The sequence below is a fragment of the Sminthopsis crassicaudata genome, chromosome 4 (assembly GCF_048593235.1).
Source record: "Sminthopsis crassicaudata isolate SCR6 chromosome 4, ASM4859323v1, whole genome shotgun sequence".
NCBI classification, from domain to species: Eukaryota; Metazoa; Chordata; class Mammalia; order Dasyuromorphia; family Dasyuridae; genus Sminthopsis; species Sminthopsis crassicaudata.
In genome coordinates, this window is record NC_133620.1 from 197,418,669 (window position 1) to 197,441,298 (window position 22,630).

Consider the following 22,630-nt stretch of genomic DNA (forward strand, 5'->3'; position numbering starts at 1 on the left):
TAAGCCACTTCCTCCCATCTTACCACATCTAGAATTGGTAGCTTACATTAATTTTGGATTTGGGGTTTTGCAAAGTATTTTAATGTCCCTTAGGACTTCATCAATCCTTATGTATGTTGTAAATCTTCCAATGAACTCATGAGTCCCCAGTGCCCAATTTAGGTTCTGTTGGTTGCTTGTAATTTCAGATGCTAATATCATTGGTGGGCTGAAATCAAAGTACTTAGGCTTGTCATACTAAAATCTGGGTCTATGCTGGGAAATGAAAGAAGGGACTTAACATCCTGCCCTCATTTTCCTCCCCGCCAGTGACATACATACATACACACACACACACACACATACACACTCCTGTGTGTGAGTGTACATAGATAGATAGATACATACATACCCATACATATACACATCCATATATATGAACTGGTTATGCACACTTTTGGTACTGGGCAATTTTTCATAATTGACAATAAATGTTTGTTGAGTAAAATGAACAACAACAAATCAGCAATCTCCAGTTTTCTGTGATGAGGCACATTCTACTTTGACCCAGCTGCTGTTGCCTTTTCAAACTCATTCATCTTAACTATATTTGGAATGCTACAGTTATGAATATCCCATTTTAATTAAGACATGTTAAGCTGGAGAGCTTTCAAAGTGAGAGTAACTAGGATAGCAAAGAAACTAGACATCATTGCTGGAACTCTGTCTTCCCAGAAATCAGCCGGAGTCAGGATCACCAAAAATCTTTATTCTTGGTCTCTTGAGCTTGCTGATCTAGTAATCTCTACACCACCTTCCTCTCCTTCCACTGCTAGGAGGGAATGCCTCAATTTCCTCCTCCTACTCCACCCACACACGTCACTTCCCCCTCTTTGTCCCACCAATCAAATCAGGACAGAACAGCTGGGGAGGGTCAACCTTCAATCATGTTAATAGAGAACAGTTCAATTGGCAATTAGTCTCATGTGCTCCATTATCCAAGTGCATTTGCTCAGTTCTAGCCCTTTACACATCATGGTATGTGAAAAACAGTTGAAGGAACTGATCATGAAGAAGCTAGATGGCACACTGGCCAGATATTTACTAACAAGGTAAATTACTTTTGTTCACTTTACTAATATTATAGTACCTACTTCCCAGAGTTGTATAAGAATTAAATGAAATAATTTTTATAAAGTACTTTGCAAATCTTAAATTGCTATATAATTTCTAGTTATGAAAGGAAAAAATTCTAACAATTAAAATCATCCAAAAATGAAATGGCTCTGGAGGGAATAGTCCTTATCTTCCCCCATTTAGATATCTTCAAAAATAAAACAAAACAAAACAAAAAACTGAAGGATCACTTATTGAGTATATTCAAGAAGATATTTCTGGTATGGAATTAATGTGATGACCTTTGAGATTCTAGCCATTATCCTGGCTAGAATTAATGATGTGATTTTATTTGGATACATATCTACAAAATTTAGAATTTCTAAATACTAAGTTAATGAGAACCAAGTATTAAGTAATATAAATACCTGCTGTCAAGTAAATAAATCCCTTACTCTGTTCACTTAATTTCTGCATCCAAAAAGTGTTGACATCATCATCTTAATTTCCTCACAAACATCTTCAGAGGTGATTACAACTAGAAATCAATCCTCTCAAACATTGTAGCTATAAAACAGTTTTTGAAGTCCAGTCATGAATTTTTTAAAACATTTTTTCATAGACTTTTTAAGTAAGCAAATTGAAGAACAAATTAACATGTAAATTAACATGGCAGCTGTGCCCCAAATGATAGTGCACTAGGCGTGAAGTCAGGAAAACCTGAGCTTAAATCTGACCTCAGACATGTATTAGTTGTGTGAACATAGGCAATCCCTCTCTGCCATAGTTTCTTCTACTATAAAATAGAGAAAATAATAGCATCTGTATCCCAGAGTTCTTGTGAGGTCAAATAAAAAATTTTAAATGCTCTTAGCACAATATCTAACTCAAAGCAGGCATTTAATAAATGCTTGTCAGTGCCAGTTATAGGTTTGTATCCCAAAGTAATTATAAAAAAGGGAAAGGACCCACATGTACCCAAAATATGTTTGTAGTAGTCCTGTTTGTAGTCACAAGGAATTGGAGATTGAATGGATGCCCATGAAATGGCTGAATAAGTTAAAGCATATGAATATAATGGAATACTATTGTTCTACAAGAAATGAAGAACAGGCATATTTCATAAAAACCTGGAAAAACTTACATGAACTTTTGCTGAGTGAAGTGAAGTGAGCAGAACCAAGAGAACATTTTACATAATAATAGTAAAAATGTGTGATGATCCACTATGATAGACAACTCTTCTCAGCAATACAGTGATTCAAAACAATTCCAATATGATGGAAAATGCCAAAATTATAGACAAAGAACTATGGAGACTAAATGCAGATCTAAGCATTTTCACTTGTTTTTCTTTTTCATGGGTTTTTTCCTTTCCCTTTTGTTTTGATTTTTCTTTTACAACATGACTCATATGTCAATATGTTTAAGATATTTGCACATGTATAACCTATTCCAGATTGCTTAATTTCTTGGGAAGGGGAGAAGGAAGAAAAATCAAAATCTTACAAAAAATCGATGTTGAAAACTAACTTTACATATAATTGGAAAAAATTAAGAAATACAAAAAAAAAAAAAAACCAAAGACAAAAAACAAATAAAATTTAAAAATAAATACTTTTTCCCTTTCTTTCCAGTGTGTGGCATATTAGTAGGTCATATATATAAATGTTTATTTCCTTCCCTTTCTCCCATTTCCTTCATGGGTTGTTCAAGATGACCTCTGAGGTCCCTTTCAATTCTAAAATTCTGTAATCCTGTGAGAAAATGTTTTCCTACTCCTTAGTTAATGCTTTCTCCCTCCTCAAAACATTATGTATGTACATGTGTACATATAAATGTACATGTGTACATATAAATGTATATATGCACACATAAAGTTAACATGTTATATCCCCCCATAGAATGTAACCTCCTTGAGGCAAGGAGCTACATATAACTTTCACTAAGAAGGAACCTAATGACACCAATTTTAAAGGATCCATAGTTGATTCAAAGAAGATAATATAAATAAAACACTTTGCAAAGCCTACAATTCTAAATGTTATTACTATTGTTGTTGCAGAGGAAAATTCAGCAAATCTAATCTGCTTTTGCAAAGGAAAAAAGTCAGATAGCTAAAAGGGTTAACTAGCAACAGCTATTTGTTGGAGCCTGAAAGAGAAATGCAATAATAAAAGAGAAAAACAAACCTAAACTAATTTCATCAATTCAGATGCCTTTATTTAAAAAAAAAAAGTCAATTTATTAAAAGTTAGAGATGCTCTTTTCTCCAATCAAATGCAACTACATATTTTAAAAATAAATTTCTATTTATTTATGGCAAATCTACAACATAAAATATGCCTACAAAATTTTTTTTAAATCAATCTAATAAAGCACATGGGAATAGGGGGAGTATTGCATATTCACTAACCTTATGTTTTGTTCTAGTAAAAAAAATGAATTAAACAGAAAATTCATTAGTGTCTGAATTTATTATGTGAACTGCCCTTTTGTGAACCCTTAACTACAGTGGACTAATGAGCTACGTTCTACCATGGAAAGATTAATAAGGGCCCTCTAGTACTAAGAGATTTAACAGTTTGAGGATTTAGCCACAAACAGATATTCTTTCCCTTTTAATTTTTCATTTTACAAATGACTCATAATGATACTATTTGTCAGCATAAGTATCTTAATTTTTGAGAAAAGTCATTTCTTTAAATAAGTTTTACTCTTTTTAAAATTTGTAGTATAAAAATCATCCTACTAAAGCAACACTTTGGGAATTTTGTCTCCTTGGGCCAAATTCTCTCAAATACCTGGTAGCTTAGTAAGCTACTAAGCCTCAAAAGAATAAATCTGACCACCTGTCCCTTAGCAATGAAAAGATAATACAAATTCTGTTAGATTGTAATTTGGGAATACTGACTTTCTCTATCGTCTGCAATTGTCTTTATTTAAGAGTTGCCATTTCACCAGAGTATTTATGGTGAAATGCAGCACAGTTGCAAACATCTTTGCTGGATTCATTGACCAATTGATCTCCCTCCTAATGCTTACTGGACTACAAGTCTCCTACCTGTATTTACAGAACATATAGAAAGCTGATGTATAACCCTCAAAAGCAACTGGGAAATATTTGATTGCACTGTTTGCAGATCCATCTTGGGTATGGATTACAACAAAGGGCATTTTCCCTCTTGTGAGTTTCCACTGATGAAATAGACACAATGGAAAACTGTATCATCCTATTATTTGTTGGATATTAATCTGAAAGCAAAGGGACACAGGACCAAAGGAACAGTTTATATACTACTTGCTTGTTTGCATTGTCAGTCCAGAAACAATATAAGAGAAAATACACAAAGGCATACATGTGTAAATGAGTTATAGATTAATTTTCTGAAGGGATTTTTTTAGACACAGTCATAATGGGTCTGAATTTTAGGAACTGAGGGAATAAATAGCCTAGATGTAAATCTTCAAGGTTATTATACCAAAATCTCTAAAGTACCTAAAAGCACACCACCTGCCCCTCTCCAGAAGGGTATTTAACTAAGCATTCAACATTTTTTTCTTACAAAGCTGTCTGATCAAATAGAAAATAACTACAGGATAATAATCAGTGAAACAGGACATTGTTTCTTCTTTGATTACTCTGCAAAGCTCACCCTCACCCCCTAACCCCCCCCCACCGTAGGACATTATTTCTTTCTTGGTCATTCTAAAAAGGTTGCCCCACACATAAAATCTGTGCCTTCTCCTTTCTCTGGTGTTCATTACTAAGGTGTGATCACACCTCTTTTAAATCAGATGGAACAGGTTTCTTTTGGATTAACTCAACCCATCTTTTAATGTGAAAAGAATATGGAAAGGAATGATTATATAATTCTTTTGTTGCACAGTTGGTATGCAAATGAAAACCCTGTTACTGGCAAGGTGAGAGATGTGGCAGTGCAGGTGTCTGGAAGAAGAAAGAGGACACATCAGATAATTAGATTTCTTCCTGGCAATTTGTTTGACTGAAATTCCTACTACCCAAACAGACAGCCAGACCATGAACCCCAAACAAGCACATTCATCAACCTACACAATACTGACCAGCATACAATGTGGCTGATGTAACCTGACACTGTTTAAGGGCAAAGGGAAACCTGCCTTTTAGATAGATTGGATAAACCCTGGCCAATCAGAAGAGAGAGGAAGAAAAAAAAAAACAATTTCAATTTATGGCACTAAATAGCCACAGATGGTTGGTAAGATACCTACTGTGCCTGAAAGCTAATGAGCCTGCACGTGTGCCAACAGCCACTAGGCATCCCATGGTGACCCCATTCAGGTTTCAGAGCCTGCTGCCATTACCATACTCCCACTCCAACATAACCAACCATAAATGAATCTTTAACACAGATTGGTACTAGAATTGATTTGGGTTTTCAGTCATCCTTTTTTTTTTTTTAAATTTGAACTTTCAAAATCATGTTTGGTATTTTAAATCTATTCTGGGTGGTGGTGGAATTTGTATGATGTTAGGTCTCATTTACATTAAAAGAAAATATAGCTATTTATACTAGAATATAAAGATTGTAAAAGCAATTTTGAAAGATTTAAGAACTTTGATCAATGGGCTGAGTATCATGTATTAGTGGGATCTGATCAATGAGTAACAGAATAATGGTGATAAAGAATGCTACCCACCTCCTAACACAGAGGCAATGGACTAATAGCCATAATGAGAAAATGTTTTTGGACATGGACAATATGGGAATATCTTCTTTGATTACTTATTGATTAAAATTATTTTGTGGTTTTATATGCCCACACTTCCATGGAGGTGGAGGAAGGGGGGAGAGTAAAATAGAAAAAACACTAACACATTTTAAAAATGAAGATATTCTATATATATATAAAGAAAAATAAAAAATGAACCCTAGGAAAAACAAAGTAATTATCCATTTTTTGGCCACAATTCTAGCACTCTCTCTATCTTTATCTCACCTCTGATTATATCACCCTCAGATATTGAGGGAAATTCTCAAGATTCTATATATTTTTCCTCCAGAACTGCCAAGTATCTTCAGGGTCTCTTGAGTCTCATATCTTAGACTAAAATTTTTGTTTTTTCAACAAAAATGTGCTTACAAAGTTATAGTCCCATAATATATTTCTGCTACTGCTTATCCCGGTTGGCCATTTGTAGGAAGTCATCAATATTCCATTAAATATTTCAACACACCAGAGAATGAGAAAGCAGGTGGATTTGTAATGCTTTTTTCCCCACTAGAACCTCCTAAGAACTTCTTTGTTTGCTATAACCCACAGGGAATTGTGACACTGGCTTATTTTATAGGACTAAGACCCCATACAGCAACCTCCATACTAAAAAGCAAGACAACCCACTAGCTTTAATGAAAGCCCCTAAAGCATCTGTAAAGACAAAATAATACTATCCTAACAGGACAGCCAGAATGACCACCATCATTCACTGCAACCTCAACAGGCATCTAATTAAAACAAGGTAAATCAAAAGGAAAAATATTGACTCCCTAAAAGCATTTATAAATGTGGCAAAGCTTCCTTTAGAACAAGAAGCCAAAACGAGGCTGGTAGTTTGAGCTTTTGAATGTCAGAGGACATTAATTGTGTCTAATCTTTTGAAGCCATTTTCCAAACTTACATGAATGATAGTCATTTTGCAAATTAAATTTTGCAGGTGTTAGAGGGAAAAAGGCAGCAGACAGATTTTTGTCATTACTCATTGCCTTAACTGGGAGATCGTTAAATATTTCTTCTGCACTACTAGGTTGTATAATTAAACCTTAAATGAAGAAAACTTTGCCCATTAAGTTTTCAGTTTTAATATCAAAGAGCAATATTCCACATCTAGCTACAATGTAGCTCCAAATAAGCAATATGATGACATAGATTAATTAGAAATGTGTTCTTCCAGAGATGACTCCTCTAGATTCATTATTCTACTTCATATTCATGACTAGTTTTTATTTCTTTTTTATACACAATTTGAAAGTATTAGAGTTATTTAACATATTGTTATGTAGTAGGTAAATTTATGCTAATAACTATTACAATTATAGCCATACTTATATGGCATCATTTGCAAATGCTGACTCCAAACACTTGAAAGAAAAAATTTTTAAATATGTCAACTTGCTCCCATTGAGCTTCAATACAGCTGTTTAATAGCCACCTGTTTTTCTTACTGTGATGGCCAGCTGAGAAAAGAAAGCTAAAAACAAATTGAATTGAATTCACTTTTTTTCCAATAGTGAATTGATCTTAATTGAATTGATGAATTGATTTCTGGGAAAAGAAAATCATGATATGATGGTCTACTTATCAAAGAGGTAGCAATATATTCTGCCTCCAGATAGTTGGAGAAACTAGAAAAGGGTCAGAAAACATAGTAATTTTTGAAACTGAGAGAAGTTATCAAATTATTGATACAAAAAATTGAACAATCATCCTCTATGACTGAAGCAACTCTTTGCTTTGAGTTTTTAACTTGGGGGGATTGTGTTTGTGGAAATTAATTTAAATGACAAAAAAAACCTACAAACTGTTTTCTCTGTCAGTTTTCTTAATGGTACAGCCATGCAAACCAGTAATAGGATGTTTGAAAATTCCCCACTGCCTTTGAACCCAAATAATGTGTGCCTCTTTTCTTTGCAAAGGGATAATGGATTCTGGGAGATAACTCTCAGAGAGTGATGAGATTGGAAAGAAAATAGGTGATATGGTACCTATCAAATAGGACTGAGCAATAGTTTCAGTATTTCATGTAAAAATGAAATAAATCTAACAAGACCTAGATCGGAAGCTTTTCTGGGTTCTTTTCTATTTGTGGCCAATTTTTTAAAAAGCAATTCTGTCCCTTGTATATGCCCAATAAATGCACATAATAAAATTGACACTTAATGCTAACTCTTCCCCACCCAACAAATATGGCATTCACAAAGATTTAATTGTTTCATTGAACCACAGTCTCCAAAACTAAATCATCAGTGAAACCGTTTAGGAATTCAGATTCTACATAATGAAATTATGAATCAATATAGCCTTTTTTTAAAGATCCAATATCCTGAGCTAGTAATTAAATTCTTAACTATATGCAGCTGTGATTCTTGGGCCCATATTAGCAAAGTATTTAAAATAAGCACTTAGGATACAGCCCGAACATTTGTGATAAACCTAACAACTCCAAACCCTAAATCATCTCAGTAATGTCACAAGAAAGGGGATATGGAAATAGATAACGCTATCACCTCCAAATACCATTGCAGTAAAGATTTAATTTGTTACCACTCTGCATTAGCTTGTGTATATGTGTGTGAATATATATAAAAAGACACATACATACAATATATATATATCACATATTATATGCAGCATATAGATATAATATAGATATATAGATATTGTATATATATATATTCTACATTCTAGATAGATATAGAATCTATTCCATATTCTACATGTATATGCATATATATATTCTCCAAACTGCTCAAACAGAAAAAAAAAGGAACTAAGAAAGGTTCAGTGCATTTTCAGTTGGCCTTTGTTTTGAGTGAATTTTTCTGCTCAGAAAATCAGCTTTTGCCCATATAACTAAGTATTTATGAAAAGCATGGTGGGTAGCTGCAGGAACAGCTGTCCAATTTACATTCACAAATGCAGGTGTTGTTCATACACAAAACTGAGGTCAGCTGAAAAATCTGGCTCTTAATTAGCTACCTTTTCTAGCAGAATTTTTCTTAGTGAAATTCTGTGTATAATTTGGGTTCCAATTGGAGACCTTATTTTTTTAGATCCTACCATGCCACCAAGCTGGAAATTGTCCATCTTTGTAATCATAATTTACAACATGTTTAATTTCACATGCTTTATCTATATACCACGTAAGACAAAATCTTGTTCTATATGTAAAGTTGGTTTTTTTCTCTTTTTTCTCGATGTTTCTTTTCTATTTATGTAAAATAATTTTGCTCCTCCCCCACTGGTTTAAAAACTGAGAAAATATGCAATCATAATAGGGTCTTCTTTTCAACTTTTGAAAGTGATACAAGATTTAAGTGCTCTATCTGCTATTGTTTCAATAGAGGGAAACCCCAGAGCTTATTACAGCACTTCTTAGAAACGACAGAACAAGGAACAGTGTCTAATACAATCCATTAGGAAACCCAAGCCTTAAATGAAATGACCACAGAGCCCTCTCAGTTAACAGAAATGCAGCAGCTGTACATATTTACTGTAACGCAATGCTATATTGTTTCAGAGATAACGCTGTTTAAAAAAAAATGAATCCAGCATGTGACATGTGACCAGCTTACTCTTCAATGTGCAAAATGAGAAGGTATAGTATTATTACTTTTGGAATAACATAAATAAGCATTAAGATCATAGAGAAGCAAGTATTTTGTGCTGCTGAACTTGGAATCCTTTTACAAGTTAGAAGAAAACCAAGATAGTTCCTGGCTTTTGCTTTGATTTAAAAGACCTACACTAATCACTACTTGCCAGGAATAAGACATCAGCACCTGCCTATCCCTACTAGTATTTGTCCTAATTCCATAGTATTTCTACAAATATGCTAAATCATACTTTTCATGTTCATCACAGTTCACCATCAATCAAGCACGCAAGATATGAAAGATGAATTAAGTTCTATGCTAAATCTTAATCTAAATCTTATCATTGCTAGTGATAATGCCCTGTGACATTCTGTCAAATAATATGTATTGCTTTTCCTCCAAAAAATTTAAATAGCTGAGGTAAAACAAGCTGTTGGTGGAGACTTCCATATAAGTTTCCAGTATCTTGCTAATCTCATTTTTCCTGCCTATTCTCATCCATGCAATTTGTCTCAAGCAGTACACGAAGATTCAGAATACTGCCCAGAGCCCTTCAGATTTGCCGAAAGAAAAAAAAAAAGTTCTGTGGTGATTTCTTTGAATGGTATAAATAATATTTTGCTATGGAGAATCTGGTCATATAGAGAAAAAGAGATGGGGTAAGTGATTCCTGATATTTTTACCATAACATTCTTAACAATGACCCATAAGAACCATGATTTCTCCAAAGTATTGCATCTTGTCTCCCCACTAGATTGTGAGCTCCTTGAAGACTGTTTTTCCTTTTTTTTTTTTTTTTTTGTATCCCCAGTACTTAGCACAGTGCCTGGCACATAGTAAGTACTTAATAAATACTATTTGACTTGTTAACTACTTACAGGAAATCACTTTTCTCCATGTTATAAGTGAATGTAAAAGAGCATTTCTCTCCCTAGATCCCTTACCCCCTCACTGACTTCTGCCAAAGAGGACAGAAATTCACTCTATCGAGTTTTGAAAGGAGACTCCAGTGGATTTCCTTATTAGCCTCTCTATTGTATGAGCCTGATTTTCAAAGATATCTATGAAAACTCTATTCATTGGACATATGCAGCCCAATTCTTTAAGCATTATGTTTTGGGGCAGAATTATGTGACCCAAATTGGCAAAGGAGGGTGATATTTTGCTACAGTGAAGTTCCTTAAAAGGGAGTGATCCCACAATGAGAAATTCAGGATTACAAAAAGGAGATTTCTTTAATTTTTTTAAAGGACAGAATTTGATCCTGAATTATGGAATGACAATGCTTAGCAAAATGTGGAAGATTTTATAAATTAAGAAGGCTTTATAGATCAATAGAAAACAGTCAAGAGCTTGCAGTATCTTTCAGTAATTAGTGGCAAAATGCCATAGTTCTTCAAAGACTCAGAAATTAGGTTGTTTGTGTTTGTATTTGTGTATGTATGTATGTATGTGTGTGGTAATAGAAATACCAGGCATTCAATTTCACATAAACAGTAGTTTAAAATATTCTAACAATGCATTTTTCTGTCCTGGGATATCTTCTTTTTTCTAATTTATGGTTACTTTGCTTTGGGAATCCAAATGCATATATCATGAAAATATTTCATGATGTAACAATATTAATAATGTTTAATAATGATTAGAATGGCTCTTACTATGATGGAAGCATGGGGCATGTCCATCAAACCTCAAATATGAAATCAGTGAGTCAAAAATTAGAAAGAAGTAAAATGTTCCCATCCGGGAATGCATTAAATTATAGACAGAGGCATAACTGCATAGCTTAGGAACCTAATGCCTTATTCTGCATGGGAACTCTTCATGGACTATTTTTTTATATACAGGGTATCTTCTGTCAAAATAGTCAAAATAGTATTCTGATCTAGTTGATGGTATCTACTTATTTTGTCCTCATCAAGTTCATCCACCCTCATATGACAGAGAGAGAGAGAGAGACCCAAAAAAGTACACAAATATTTTCAGAAACTAACAGACACTAGCATACTAAGCTCATGATTTAGACCTGGCCTGTCGCAATCCTATAGTTTTCTTTATAGTTCTCTTACCTTGTTCCTCTTGAAGTATGCTCTTCGGCAAGCTGCAAAGCACTTCTCACTGCAGAAGCTTTTCACCTCACTTCCCATACTCAGGGAATATCGCTTGATTCCCACTTTCTGGCACCAGGCACACATTATTTGTACATTTGACACATCATCTTCTATAATAAAAGTATAAGAAAAATGTTGACATCAAAAGCAAACAACCCATCTGACTTACACACACACACACACACACACACACACACACACACACACAACTTAACAAAAGTGAATGGGGGCATATGATATCACAACTTTCTAAAAGTGCAGGATGGCTCCTGGACTTTTTTAGGAGATTTTAATGCTCCTAGGTTGCTGGAGGAAATGGCTTGCATACAAAACAGAGCATGACAAAAAAGCTGCCGAAGGTCCTAGGGGAGGGGGAGGTTAGCTCCGTTTAAGATACCTCCCTCTGCTCCTTGAAACTAGCCTCAAAATTAATGAAGCTTACAAAGTAACCCCATTCCTAATAGGGCATTGCTTAGATCTGATATACTCTGCCACATCATTTCCTCAGCAAATGCAAAAAACATCAACTATACAGCATAGCTTTTGAGCAATATTAACTTCTTGTGCATCTTTGAGCTATTAGGAACTGAGAGAACGTTCTCCTTTTAAATGGATATTCAACCCCAAATGTACAATATTCTCAATAACTGTGGAAGCATTTTGACAGATCTTTGCCTTTAACAACAGAGGGGAAGATCTGAGTGGTCACATCCTGGATATATAAGAACTCTCTAATAATTAAGATTCTATGCACACTTGGCTTTTCATAAGCTATGAAAAGAACAACCTTTGGCACTGGTTTCGCTATATGGAAATTTGATTTAATATCAACTATCAATCAGATCAGTTTTCCTCTCAACAGAGGAAGAGTAGTGATCATATGGCCTATAAGGACTGAAGTCATGTGGCCTTACAGAATCCTTTCCTAACTTCATTTCCTGACTATATGTCTATGAAAATTAAGTTTAAAAGAAAACTGGAATGTTGAGACCAAGTAAAGCTTTTCTCCCTTTACCAAGTGAAGCACTTCTATATCACAGAAGATTCTGCTCAATTTTGAGTTTCTTCTCCTCTCAGTTGATGGCAGGCAAAATGGCATGCTGTTATTAACTAGCTTTTGCCTTCCCATATGGAATCATTTTTAAAAGACTAAATCAGAGCCCTTCCTATGGACTTGAACTGCAATCACAGGATCCCCAGCTATATAGGGCATTCTCTGTTGTCTGATTTCTGAGCAAAACCCCTCAAAGACTAATTGCTAAAGCAGTCCTTGGTCCATGAGTTGTTGACACATTCATGGTTCAGAGAGTCTGTCATACAATCATCTCATTTCCTTTTGAGAGATTTGTTTTGAGGCATTGCTGTCAGCAGCCTGCAAAATTAGAAGCAAACTAATTTGTAGTGCAGCGATATGGCTTTTTTTTCCTTGAGCATCATAACTCAGAATTACATGCTACATTTTATTCACCTTAATGGAATAAATATTGTCAGTTTAATGGGTTTTTATTCCACAAATTACATGGTGCAATTTATGGTTATGAATCAAATGCACACAGACAAAAAGCTGACCTTTTCTTTTTAATCAGACTTCTTTTATAACTTATACCTTTCTTTAATTGGAACCAAACATAACCTCAAACTTAATGCTCCAAATTTATTGTATTTTATAATTTACTTGTTCAAAGTCTTATATATGTGCATATATATTTTAAAATATATCACACATTCACATATTAGACACCACATCCATGGCTTACAAAATTCCCCAAATACCCTGATTTACTTTAGAGTAGATTGAAGAGGTTTTTTTTTAATTTAGTTTTAGTAATTATATTTTTAAATAACCAGTCTTCATTCCCAAAAGAACATGACTAACATCATCCCTTGCTTTATTTTTTAATTTCCCCCATTAATTAAATACATTTCAAATCTCATATTCCTGAAAAAATAAAAGATGGCAGAGCAGAATGTTTCACAAATGATCCAGTGGCAATAATCTTACTGCTGATGAAACCTGAAAGGAAAACTTGAACTGGGGAAATCAGTTGGCATCACAGTTCAGTGAGGAAAGCACACTTTGAGAATATCTCCACTAATTAGGTTCCATTCCTTACTTCTCTCTTTAAGAAGTCTAGATTCTGAAGCCAAAGACAGCATTCTGAATCACTGTTATTTATTTAGCAGTACAGAATTGAACTGAGAAGAAAAAAGTGTAGTGGGCAAAATTGCAGGAAGGCCAAGTACTGAGGCTTACACAAACTGGAGCATATGAAGGATTGCTAGGATCCAAGAATTTAGTTTCATTTTCCTCCTTCATGCCCTTCATCCCATCATCATTAAATATAAAAATTGTTCATTCAAACTACTTAAGGGGATGCTTTCTGACAATAAATCTAGTGATTGAACAAGGAAAGTGTCATTTAAAAAAAAATATTGTTTTGCAAACGAGCCCCATCATAGACCAACAATATCGCAAAATGCAGCCAAAGAAATGGTGTAATTTTTTTTTTCTTTATTCAGCAGTTGGAAAACTCTAAGAATGGTGGTTAGCATTTGTCTTGATAAATAAGCTGGCATTCCCATAAATTTCTCATTGAATTCAATTTCAGAAAGGCACCACCTTGGAAAACAGTCATCAGCTTTTTTCTTTTCTGTCATAAAACTGTTATCAATTACTATCGATCCTCCAAAAAATTTCATAAAAGGTTTATTCCAAAAATTCAAGCAAACGTTTTTCAGATGTCTCATTTATTCTGGTCGTCTGCAAAGCTCAGTAAATTAACACTACAGTTAGTAAACAAAGAAGTAGCTGTGATTTATTTCCAGATTAATTTTTGCAATCAATACATGACATGCAATTCTCTTACAATCTCTGAGCTGTCTTTGTCTTAAATAAACTACACCCCATTTCACCAGTATAACCCACAAAAAGTATACAAATTATTACTACTCTAAAGCTGACGAATTTCTAAGAGGACTCCATTACACTATTAGCTCAAACTGTTAATGAACATAGCTACTCAGGTAAGCAACTCTTTTTATTATCTTAATTTTCCTAACTTTAAGCTCAATACATAGTTTTTATTTTTCTTCCTCTAAAAAAATTCCAGCAAAGAGAAAATAATAGCCTTAATTATATTTTAAGGTTATGTAATGACATAAGGTAGGAAGGGGGGTTCCCAAAGACTACTTCAGAATCTGAACTTAAGATCTACCACTGCTTATGGTCTTCAGCCAGTATATTTTTTGTAACAAAAAAATGCAGCAATTGTCTACTTAATGTTTACAACATTAAGTCACATTCCCAAAGGGAACAGTTTGTGTAACAAGAAAAATTATCACTTTATAATAACTAAATATGCATCAGTCTAAAGGATGGTTCAAGTAATCATCCAAAATTTTGCCACCTCTCTAGGTCTTAATTAGGCAGAATGTTTAAGATTGTTTTTCTTTTCTTTTTTTTCAATCTCATGTTTAAAGCATTTAAAGTCCTACTTTAAATCTCCAAAAGGAGAAATTTAGATAAATTATGACCATTATTTCTGACCAACATTTTATTCTGATTCAGTTCCAGAGAAGACACTTAAGTGGGTCATGATTGCCATTTTCAAAAACCATTTTGCAAAGCTCTGGATGGGGCAGAAATAGGACTCAGTAATAAAATTTAGATAAGCAGATTTCAAATAAGTATAAGAAATAATAACCTAACAATTAAGAGTTATCCAAATTTAGGATAGTAAGTGATAAGTTCTCTACATCAGAGGCTGGGATAATCACTTGTGAGGAGAACTGCTTCCTCCCAAGAAGAAAAATTCTTGCTTCCACAATTTTAAAATTCCTTCTGGCACTAAGATTCTCTGATGCTATGAGCATTTTCTTCATTTTGATGGAGGTCTAATAAAATTATGCCATTTGTGTATGAAATCTTGAGGCTGCTTCTAAAATCTTCTTATCTGGGTTTTCTAAAGAAGAGCATGGATAATTAGGCTCCTTTCTGGATTGGGGAAGTTATAAAAATGAAAAATGTTCTATGCTACCAGATACTGAAAGAAAATAGTTGGTCATGGTAGAAAGCAGGCAGTTAGCTTTCTACTATGGAAAAGAAAATGAAAATACCCTGCCTCTTTTTCCTCTTCCTTTTGGATTTCCATGAGAATTTGTGTCTGTGAGGAAACTCAAAAAATATTTGCTATAGGCAGATGCTTATCATCTCCAACGACATATAGGATGAGTGAATTTGAATAACATTTTTGAAAGCCAAATGACCTTTTAAAATAATTTACAAGGCAGTTTTGGTTATATAGTCTTGATCATCCCCAATAGAGTGAAACAAGATTCATTTCCATCTAGCTTTCTGCAGCCATGCTTGAAAGTATACATAGTTACTTAGGACCTGATATTAAATTTTCCTTTGAATCCTTTTGGAGATTATTTAGTTCTAAAAACTACAAGACCCCCTGATAGTGGTGGCCCTCCAGGAACTTCTGCATGATTGATAATGGTCTAGAACTATACACAGGAATAATTGACAGGGTTCCTGGGCTATTTTTCATATTAAACAATAATTCATAATAATGATGATAATAGCTGACATTAATAATTACCTATATTGCCAGGCACTGGGCTAAACATTCTATAAGTATTATCTCATTTGATCCTTGTAAGAATCCTGAGAGGTAGGTGCTATTATTATCATCATTTTTTATATTTAAGGAAACTGAGGCAGAGGTTACATGATTTGCCCATGATCATATAATTAAGAAGTGTTTGAGGATGTATTTTAACTCAGTATTTCCTGACTACAGATCCAGGTCTCTATCCACTGCACTAGTTATTCCAATCCTATGTCTTCAATTCTAATTAGGAACTGAGTAAGATAAAAGAAGACAGAGATACTGTATTAAACTGTACCAAGGAAAACAAAGATATTAATAAGATAAGAACTTTTCTCATCTGTAAGAAATTGAGAATTGTCACTTATTCTGTGACCTGAGCAGTACATTACCCACTGACATTCTGATAAACTCTCCTGAACCATTATAAGAACCTCCTAACATGTCCTCTTGGCCCCATTTGCTGAATCTTCTGATTCTTCTTAACAGCTTTCTTATATAGAAATATGATTCTTAATCTTCTATTCAAAAAAATTTCAATGATCTTTTGTTACCTCCCCAGTAAGGTTAAAATTCCTTATCCTGGTATTTAAGGCACTTCATGAATGAAAGCCATCTTACTTTTCCAGTTTTCTTCCAATTTCAATTCCTCCTGTACGCTACTCCAAACAAACTGAACAATTTTCTCGTCCAATAACATGCTCTGCACTTCTGTGCTTGTAATATCAAACCCCCCCTTTTTCCCCAGTTAAATTCCTATCCAAGCACAATTCAAACGCTACCTTCCCTATGAGGCTTTCCTGGATTCCTTCTTCCCATTTTCCACAAGTAACACTCTTTCTTCTGCAGCATCACACAGGAGTTTCTTGAATCAATTAATAAACAAACTAATGAATGAATGAAAAATCATTTGGTAAGCCTTTACTTTTTTCCTGGCACTATGCCAAACAATAGGGAGACAAAATCAGAGAAACAGAATTGCCAATATATATATATATATATATATATATATATATATATATATATATATATATATATATATATATATATATATATATGGTAGTGGTGACCAGGGAAAAGGGTTTTTGTCTGGTGAATCACAGAGATCTCATCCAAAAGGCAGATACCTGGCATACCTTTTTTTCTTTAGAGATTTGCAAAACTTATCATGGATTGTTATATATTATATTTAACCTGTATTTGTGTTTTTTCTAATCCTAGACTGGAAGCTGGATAAAGGCCAAGATTCTGACTTCTGTAAATTTTGTATCTCTCCCACAATTTAGCAGGATGAGTTTAATAAATTAATGAATTCCTCAATTAAGGAATAAATGAATGAGTGAGTAAATGAATGAAGTAGAAATTCAAATTTAAAATGTCAACATGCCTTTGAATAGAATGCTAAAATGGAATATTTAGTAAATATTTTTTGATTGATTGATTGGGAGGGAACCACATTTGAGGTCTTTAAAGCATGCCTTTAATGATTCTATGCCTGGGAAAATTGGACCTGCTGAAATCCCCACATCTGACTTGCATTAGCATAATCTATGAGCCATATTTGACATGAAGTGACAAGTCAGAATCATGATCCAAGTCCAATAATTCATTGAGTCATCTGTTTATAAAACATATAAACACTTAAGCTCAAGTGAGATAATGTGCGTAAAATGCTTTGCAATTTTAAGGAATATATAATTGTTAGTTAATATCACTATTATTACAACTATTATTATTTATATTCTTTTATATGAGGTTCAGTAGCATAACTATGGGAAGCAGAATGGTATTCCTTGACACTAGTGTCACAATAGCAGTAACAGCGCTATTCCATAGTGTGAACAATAGATGACAGTAGAACATAAACATACAGCCTTTTACCTAGGTCACTACCTGTAAGATTTTCTTTCATGAAAATGTCTTGGTCAGCATCTGAATGAAACCTTGGGGGAAGGGACCTGAGACCTCTCTCATTTTATAGATGAAGAAACTGAGACCCAGTAAGGAAAATTTACTTTTTTCCAAGGTCACTTAGGGCATGAGTAAAATTTGAACCTGTGATTCAATTCCACAATTCAAAATTCCTTACTTTAACTTAAAGTTTATTTGTTATTGCTCAGTCATATCCAACTTTTCATGACTCCATTTGGGGCTTTCTTGGCAAAGATACTGGAGTGGTTTTCATTTCCTCCTCCTGATCATTTTATAGATGAGGAAATTGGGGCAAACAGGGTTAAATTATTTGTCCAGCTAATAAATTTCTGAGGCCAGATTTGAACTCAGAAAGATAAGTCTTCCTGGCTTCAGGACCAGTGCTCTATCCATTGCCCCATTTGTTGCTGTTGTTGAAGGGCAGCTGGATAGCTTCTTATACTTTGTTAAAATGAAAACACATCTTCCCACCACCCAAAAAGTGAATGGTTATAAAGTAAATTTATAAATTATAAAATGGAGTTATTACATGTTTATTGATGATGATTTATATTTTAATATAAATTAATTTATCAGATTTTTCCCCAAAGGTCTTTTTAGAGCTAGGGGAAGGGCAGAATGCTAAGAAACCAAATGCTTAGAGGGCAGGAAGAAGGCACAAAGAGTAAATTGTGAGAGTGTGGGTAGTTGAGCATGTTCCACCTCACAATTCTGCCTTTGGTAAATACTTTTAGTGAGCCAAAGTCAAATGCAAGCTAAATAGAAAGAAACCATGGCACAAGGGCCAATGGTGGCAAAAGTGCCAGTTAAATCAGACCAGAATAAATATTTGTTGAGCAACTACCGTATACAAAGTGGTATGTCAGGTGCTCTAATGTGGCAATGGAGCACTGAGAAATAAGAACAACACAAAGGACAGAGAAATCACAAAGAATGTTTTTTCGGGGTTTTTTTTTTTTTTTTAAGAAAAAATTGATGAGTAATTCCATGAGACAAAGAGACAGGCTCTTCCAATCCGCATATAAGACCTTTAAAGTAAACAGAGCATTTTCTTTACAATTATTCTATGATTTAGATTATGCAAGTATTATTTCCATTTACATATGAGGAAAGGAAAGATCAGAGAGATGAAGTGGATTGTCTAAGAGTAAATGGCAAAGCCAGGATTCAAATCCAGTTGTTCTGATGCCAAGATCAATGTTTGTTCCACTATGCCATATTGTCTTTAAATTGAACGGTAGATTTGACCTTGGAATGGGTCAGTTAAGTTTATTTCCATTCTACTGTCAAAGCTCCAGCTCTCTGTGTCTTGTTAATTTATATTATCTGTTATGAAGGACCAAGCAAGAGAATATGAATAGATGAACCCAAACTCATTCTTACTATTGAAAAGAGAATAATCCATAGAGTGACCCATGACAATTATAATAGACTTATGATGAAAAATGACAGCTACATGCAGAGAGAGAATTACAGAGATGAAATGCAGATCCAAGCATACCATTTTCTTTATTGCTGTTGTTTTTTCTCTTATGGTTTTTTCCCTTTAGTTCTGATTTTTCTTTCACAACATGACTAACATAAAATTATGTTAAAACTGATTATATATGTATAGCCTATATCAGATTGCTTGCTGTCTTGGGAAAGGGAGAGGTAAGGGAGAGAAGGAGAAAAATTTTGGAACTCAAAATTTTGAAAACTATCTTTACATGTAATTGGAAAATATGAAATGCTATTGAGTTAAAAAAGAGAATAATCCACAGGAAACAAGTATAATAATGTATTCTCTTTCAGTTGTCCCCTTTTTTCCATTCATAGCTACAAGTCAAGTTCAGAATTTCAACACCTCCTCTCCCCCCTGTTGTAATTGCGTCCTAATTGGTCTCTTTCTGCATCCACTATTTGACCTCACCCATTCATCCTCCATATAATTACCAAAATGATATTTCTAAATTACAAGTCTGAAAACTTTATTTCCTTTTTCAAGAAGCTTCAGTGGCTCCCTCTTACCTCAAGGATAAAATACAAATTCCTCTGCTTGTTATTTAAAGACCTTTACAATCTGTCTCCAACCTACCATTTCAGAATGACTTCACATTAGTCCTTTTCATACCTTCTGCATTGAAAACTGGACTTTCCTCATACCAGTATTTCATTTCCCATCTTCTTACCTTTTGCAGTGAGCATCCCCCATTCCTTGAATCCTTGCCCTCTTCATCTCTACCTATTATAATCTTTTAACTCCCTAAAATGCTTGGCTCAAGTGTCACCTTCTACAAGACTTCTCCAGTTGTTTCTGCTCTCCCAACCACAAAATAACTTTGTATTTGTATTTACTTTGTATGTGTTCCATTTCACTTATCTATATATATTTTATTTTCTATAGTATCCTGTAGACTCCTTGAGGTCAACCACCATTTTGATTTTTGACTTTATATTCTCGATGCATAGTATGGCTTTATTAATTTTTGAGAATTTATTGAATTACTAATAATCTTGGTGATGGTAAAATGCTTTATAAATTCAGTGTGTTTTTTGTTTTGTTTTGCTTTTGCTGAGGCAACTGGGCTTAAGTGGGCCAGAGTCATACAGCTAGGAAGTGTTAAGTGTCTGAGGCCAGATTTGAACTAAGATCCTCTTGACTTCAGAGCTGGTGCTCTATCCACTGCACCAACTAACTGCCCTTATGCTTTATAAATTCAAGACAACTTTGGTTATATTCTTGTATCCTGCTCTCTATCTGGGATAGTCATTTCCTCTTCTGAATTTGGTTGTCTGTCAAAAATAATGCTGACTCTAAAAGTCTGTGACTGCTGAAGTCCTATCCTTCTGAATTTCATAGTATGCTGTGGTACAGAGCTTATGTTCCAGAAAAAATCAGGAACTGTTCTCAGGACTCACTCTACAGAATTTAAAGGAATCATGTGCTCTTAGAAATCCATGGAGGGTGCTTCTTTGCAGAGGTTGGAGGTTATGACTATGAAGCATTTTATATGTTGGGAAAGAAGGAAGGAAATCCACAAAAAAAGGTAACCCACAAAAGCCAATAAATGACACAGAAAATGTTAGAAACTCAGAAATGTATAACATATATGGATAATATTGTATAATATCAATTTTCCCTTTTAATACCATAATAATTCAGATTTCTTCTCTGGTATTAAAGGAGAGTCAAAAAATCTTGTGGATTTTTCATATTGTGCTTGCCCCTCACCCCCATGATGTAAAAGAAATAGTTATATTTCATTGTATTATAGAACTTAGAATGCAATAGAGTCTTAGCACTTTAGCCCAGGGGTTCTTAATCTGAGAGGTATGTAAAATTTTTTTAATTTAAAAACATTTTAATGACTGCATCTCAATATAATTGGTTTCCTTTGTAATCTCTGAACTTTATTTTATTGTATTTTAAAACCAGACTGCCAGTGAGGTCCATGGCACCAAAAAAAAATTTTTAATTCCTGATCTAGTGCTTCCTACCCATTTTACAGATGAAGAAACAAGATCATATTTTAATCATCCTAGAAAACCAGGCACAGCAGCATATTTTAAGGCTCCCCTTTTCAAGGTGGTCCCAAGTATAGTGAAATACTGATGAAAAAACATTCCCTTTTGTCCAAGATAACTCTTTTCATTCCTTGTACTGACTCCCTCATTTACCCTGCTTTGCAGGTTGGTTCACACCCAGAGATACAGAAAAGCCATTAAACATGGGAATGAGTTAAATAGAGCCATTGGTGATATAGTTTGAGCAGAACCCACTGCAAAGTTATTCATACAAAATTGTATTTTACCACCACAATCACTACCAGCCCTGCCTTGAATAAGTAAATTGGGGGGAAATAGGGATAGGCCAAGTAGAGTCTCTCATTATGGGATAGCTTTGCTATTGAGATAAGCACACTGAACTGGGAGTTGGAGATCTGGTATGGAATCCCAGCTCTGCTATTTTCTACTTATATGACTTTTGATAAATCATAGCACATCTCTAGACTTCAATTTTCTAGAATTAGAAATCTACTGAGCTCAAACCCAGGACTTTTAAGTCCAATGCTCATTCTCTTTTAGCAGGATAGACCACTTCTGTTTCTAGGAAAGACATCAATTAGTTGAATAGCAAAAATTATTCCTAGTCTTGTAAAGGACAAGATTATTTCCAATTATGCACAGAAGACCAAGGAAAAACTCTAGATCAGACTTTAATCATTATACACAATCAGAAATTGAAAGAAAATCCATTCTGGGTGATGGTCTTTAGAATTTTGGGTTCATTATTTAGGATCTCAGTCCACATTCAAAAAAGTCCCTCAAGGAGTCATCAGAGTCTTCCTTTGTTCACCTGTATCCCTTCCTTCTGGTCTTTCTGGGGATAAACGATGACAACCTCATATTCATTACAAGTATGTATTGCCTTTGGTATACCCCAAATCAGGTACCTTCCTGCCTTTTCAGTTGAAAAAATGTCCTAAAGGAACTAGTGAAAATGAGAGCTAGCTTATTCAACTCTGACCCCAAATTGTCA

At 34.2% G+C, this 22,630-nt stretch overlaps 1 protein-coding gene across 2 annotated transcripts in view; it reads right to left on the minus strand.

Annotated features, from left to right (window-relative positions):
- SOBP (sine oculis binding protein homolog) overlaps window positions 1-22,630 on the minus strand; it is a 218,910-nt gene that overhangs the window by 151,316 nt on the left and 44,964 nt on the right. For both annotated transcript variants that reach the window (XM_074310160.1, XM_074310159.1), the window contains exon 4: window positions 11,522-11,673. In XM_074310160.1, coding sequence (XP_074166261.1) covers window positions 11,522-11,673 — 152 coding nt within the window. The remainder of the gene's footprint in view (window positions 1-11,521; window positions 11,674-22,630) is intronic.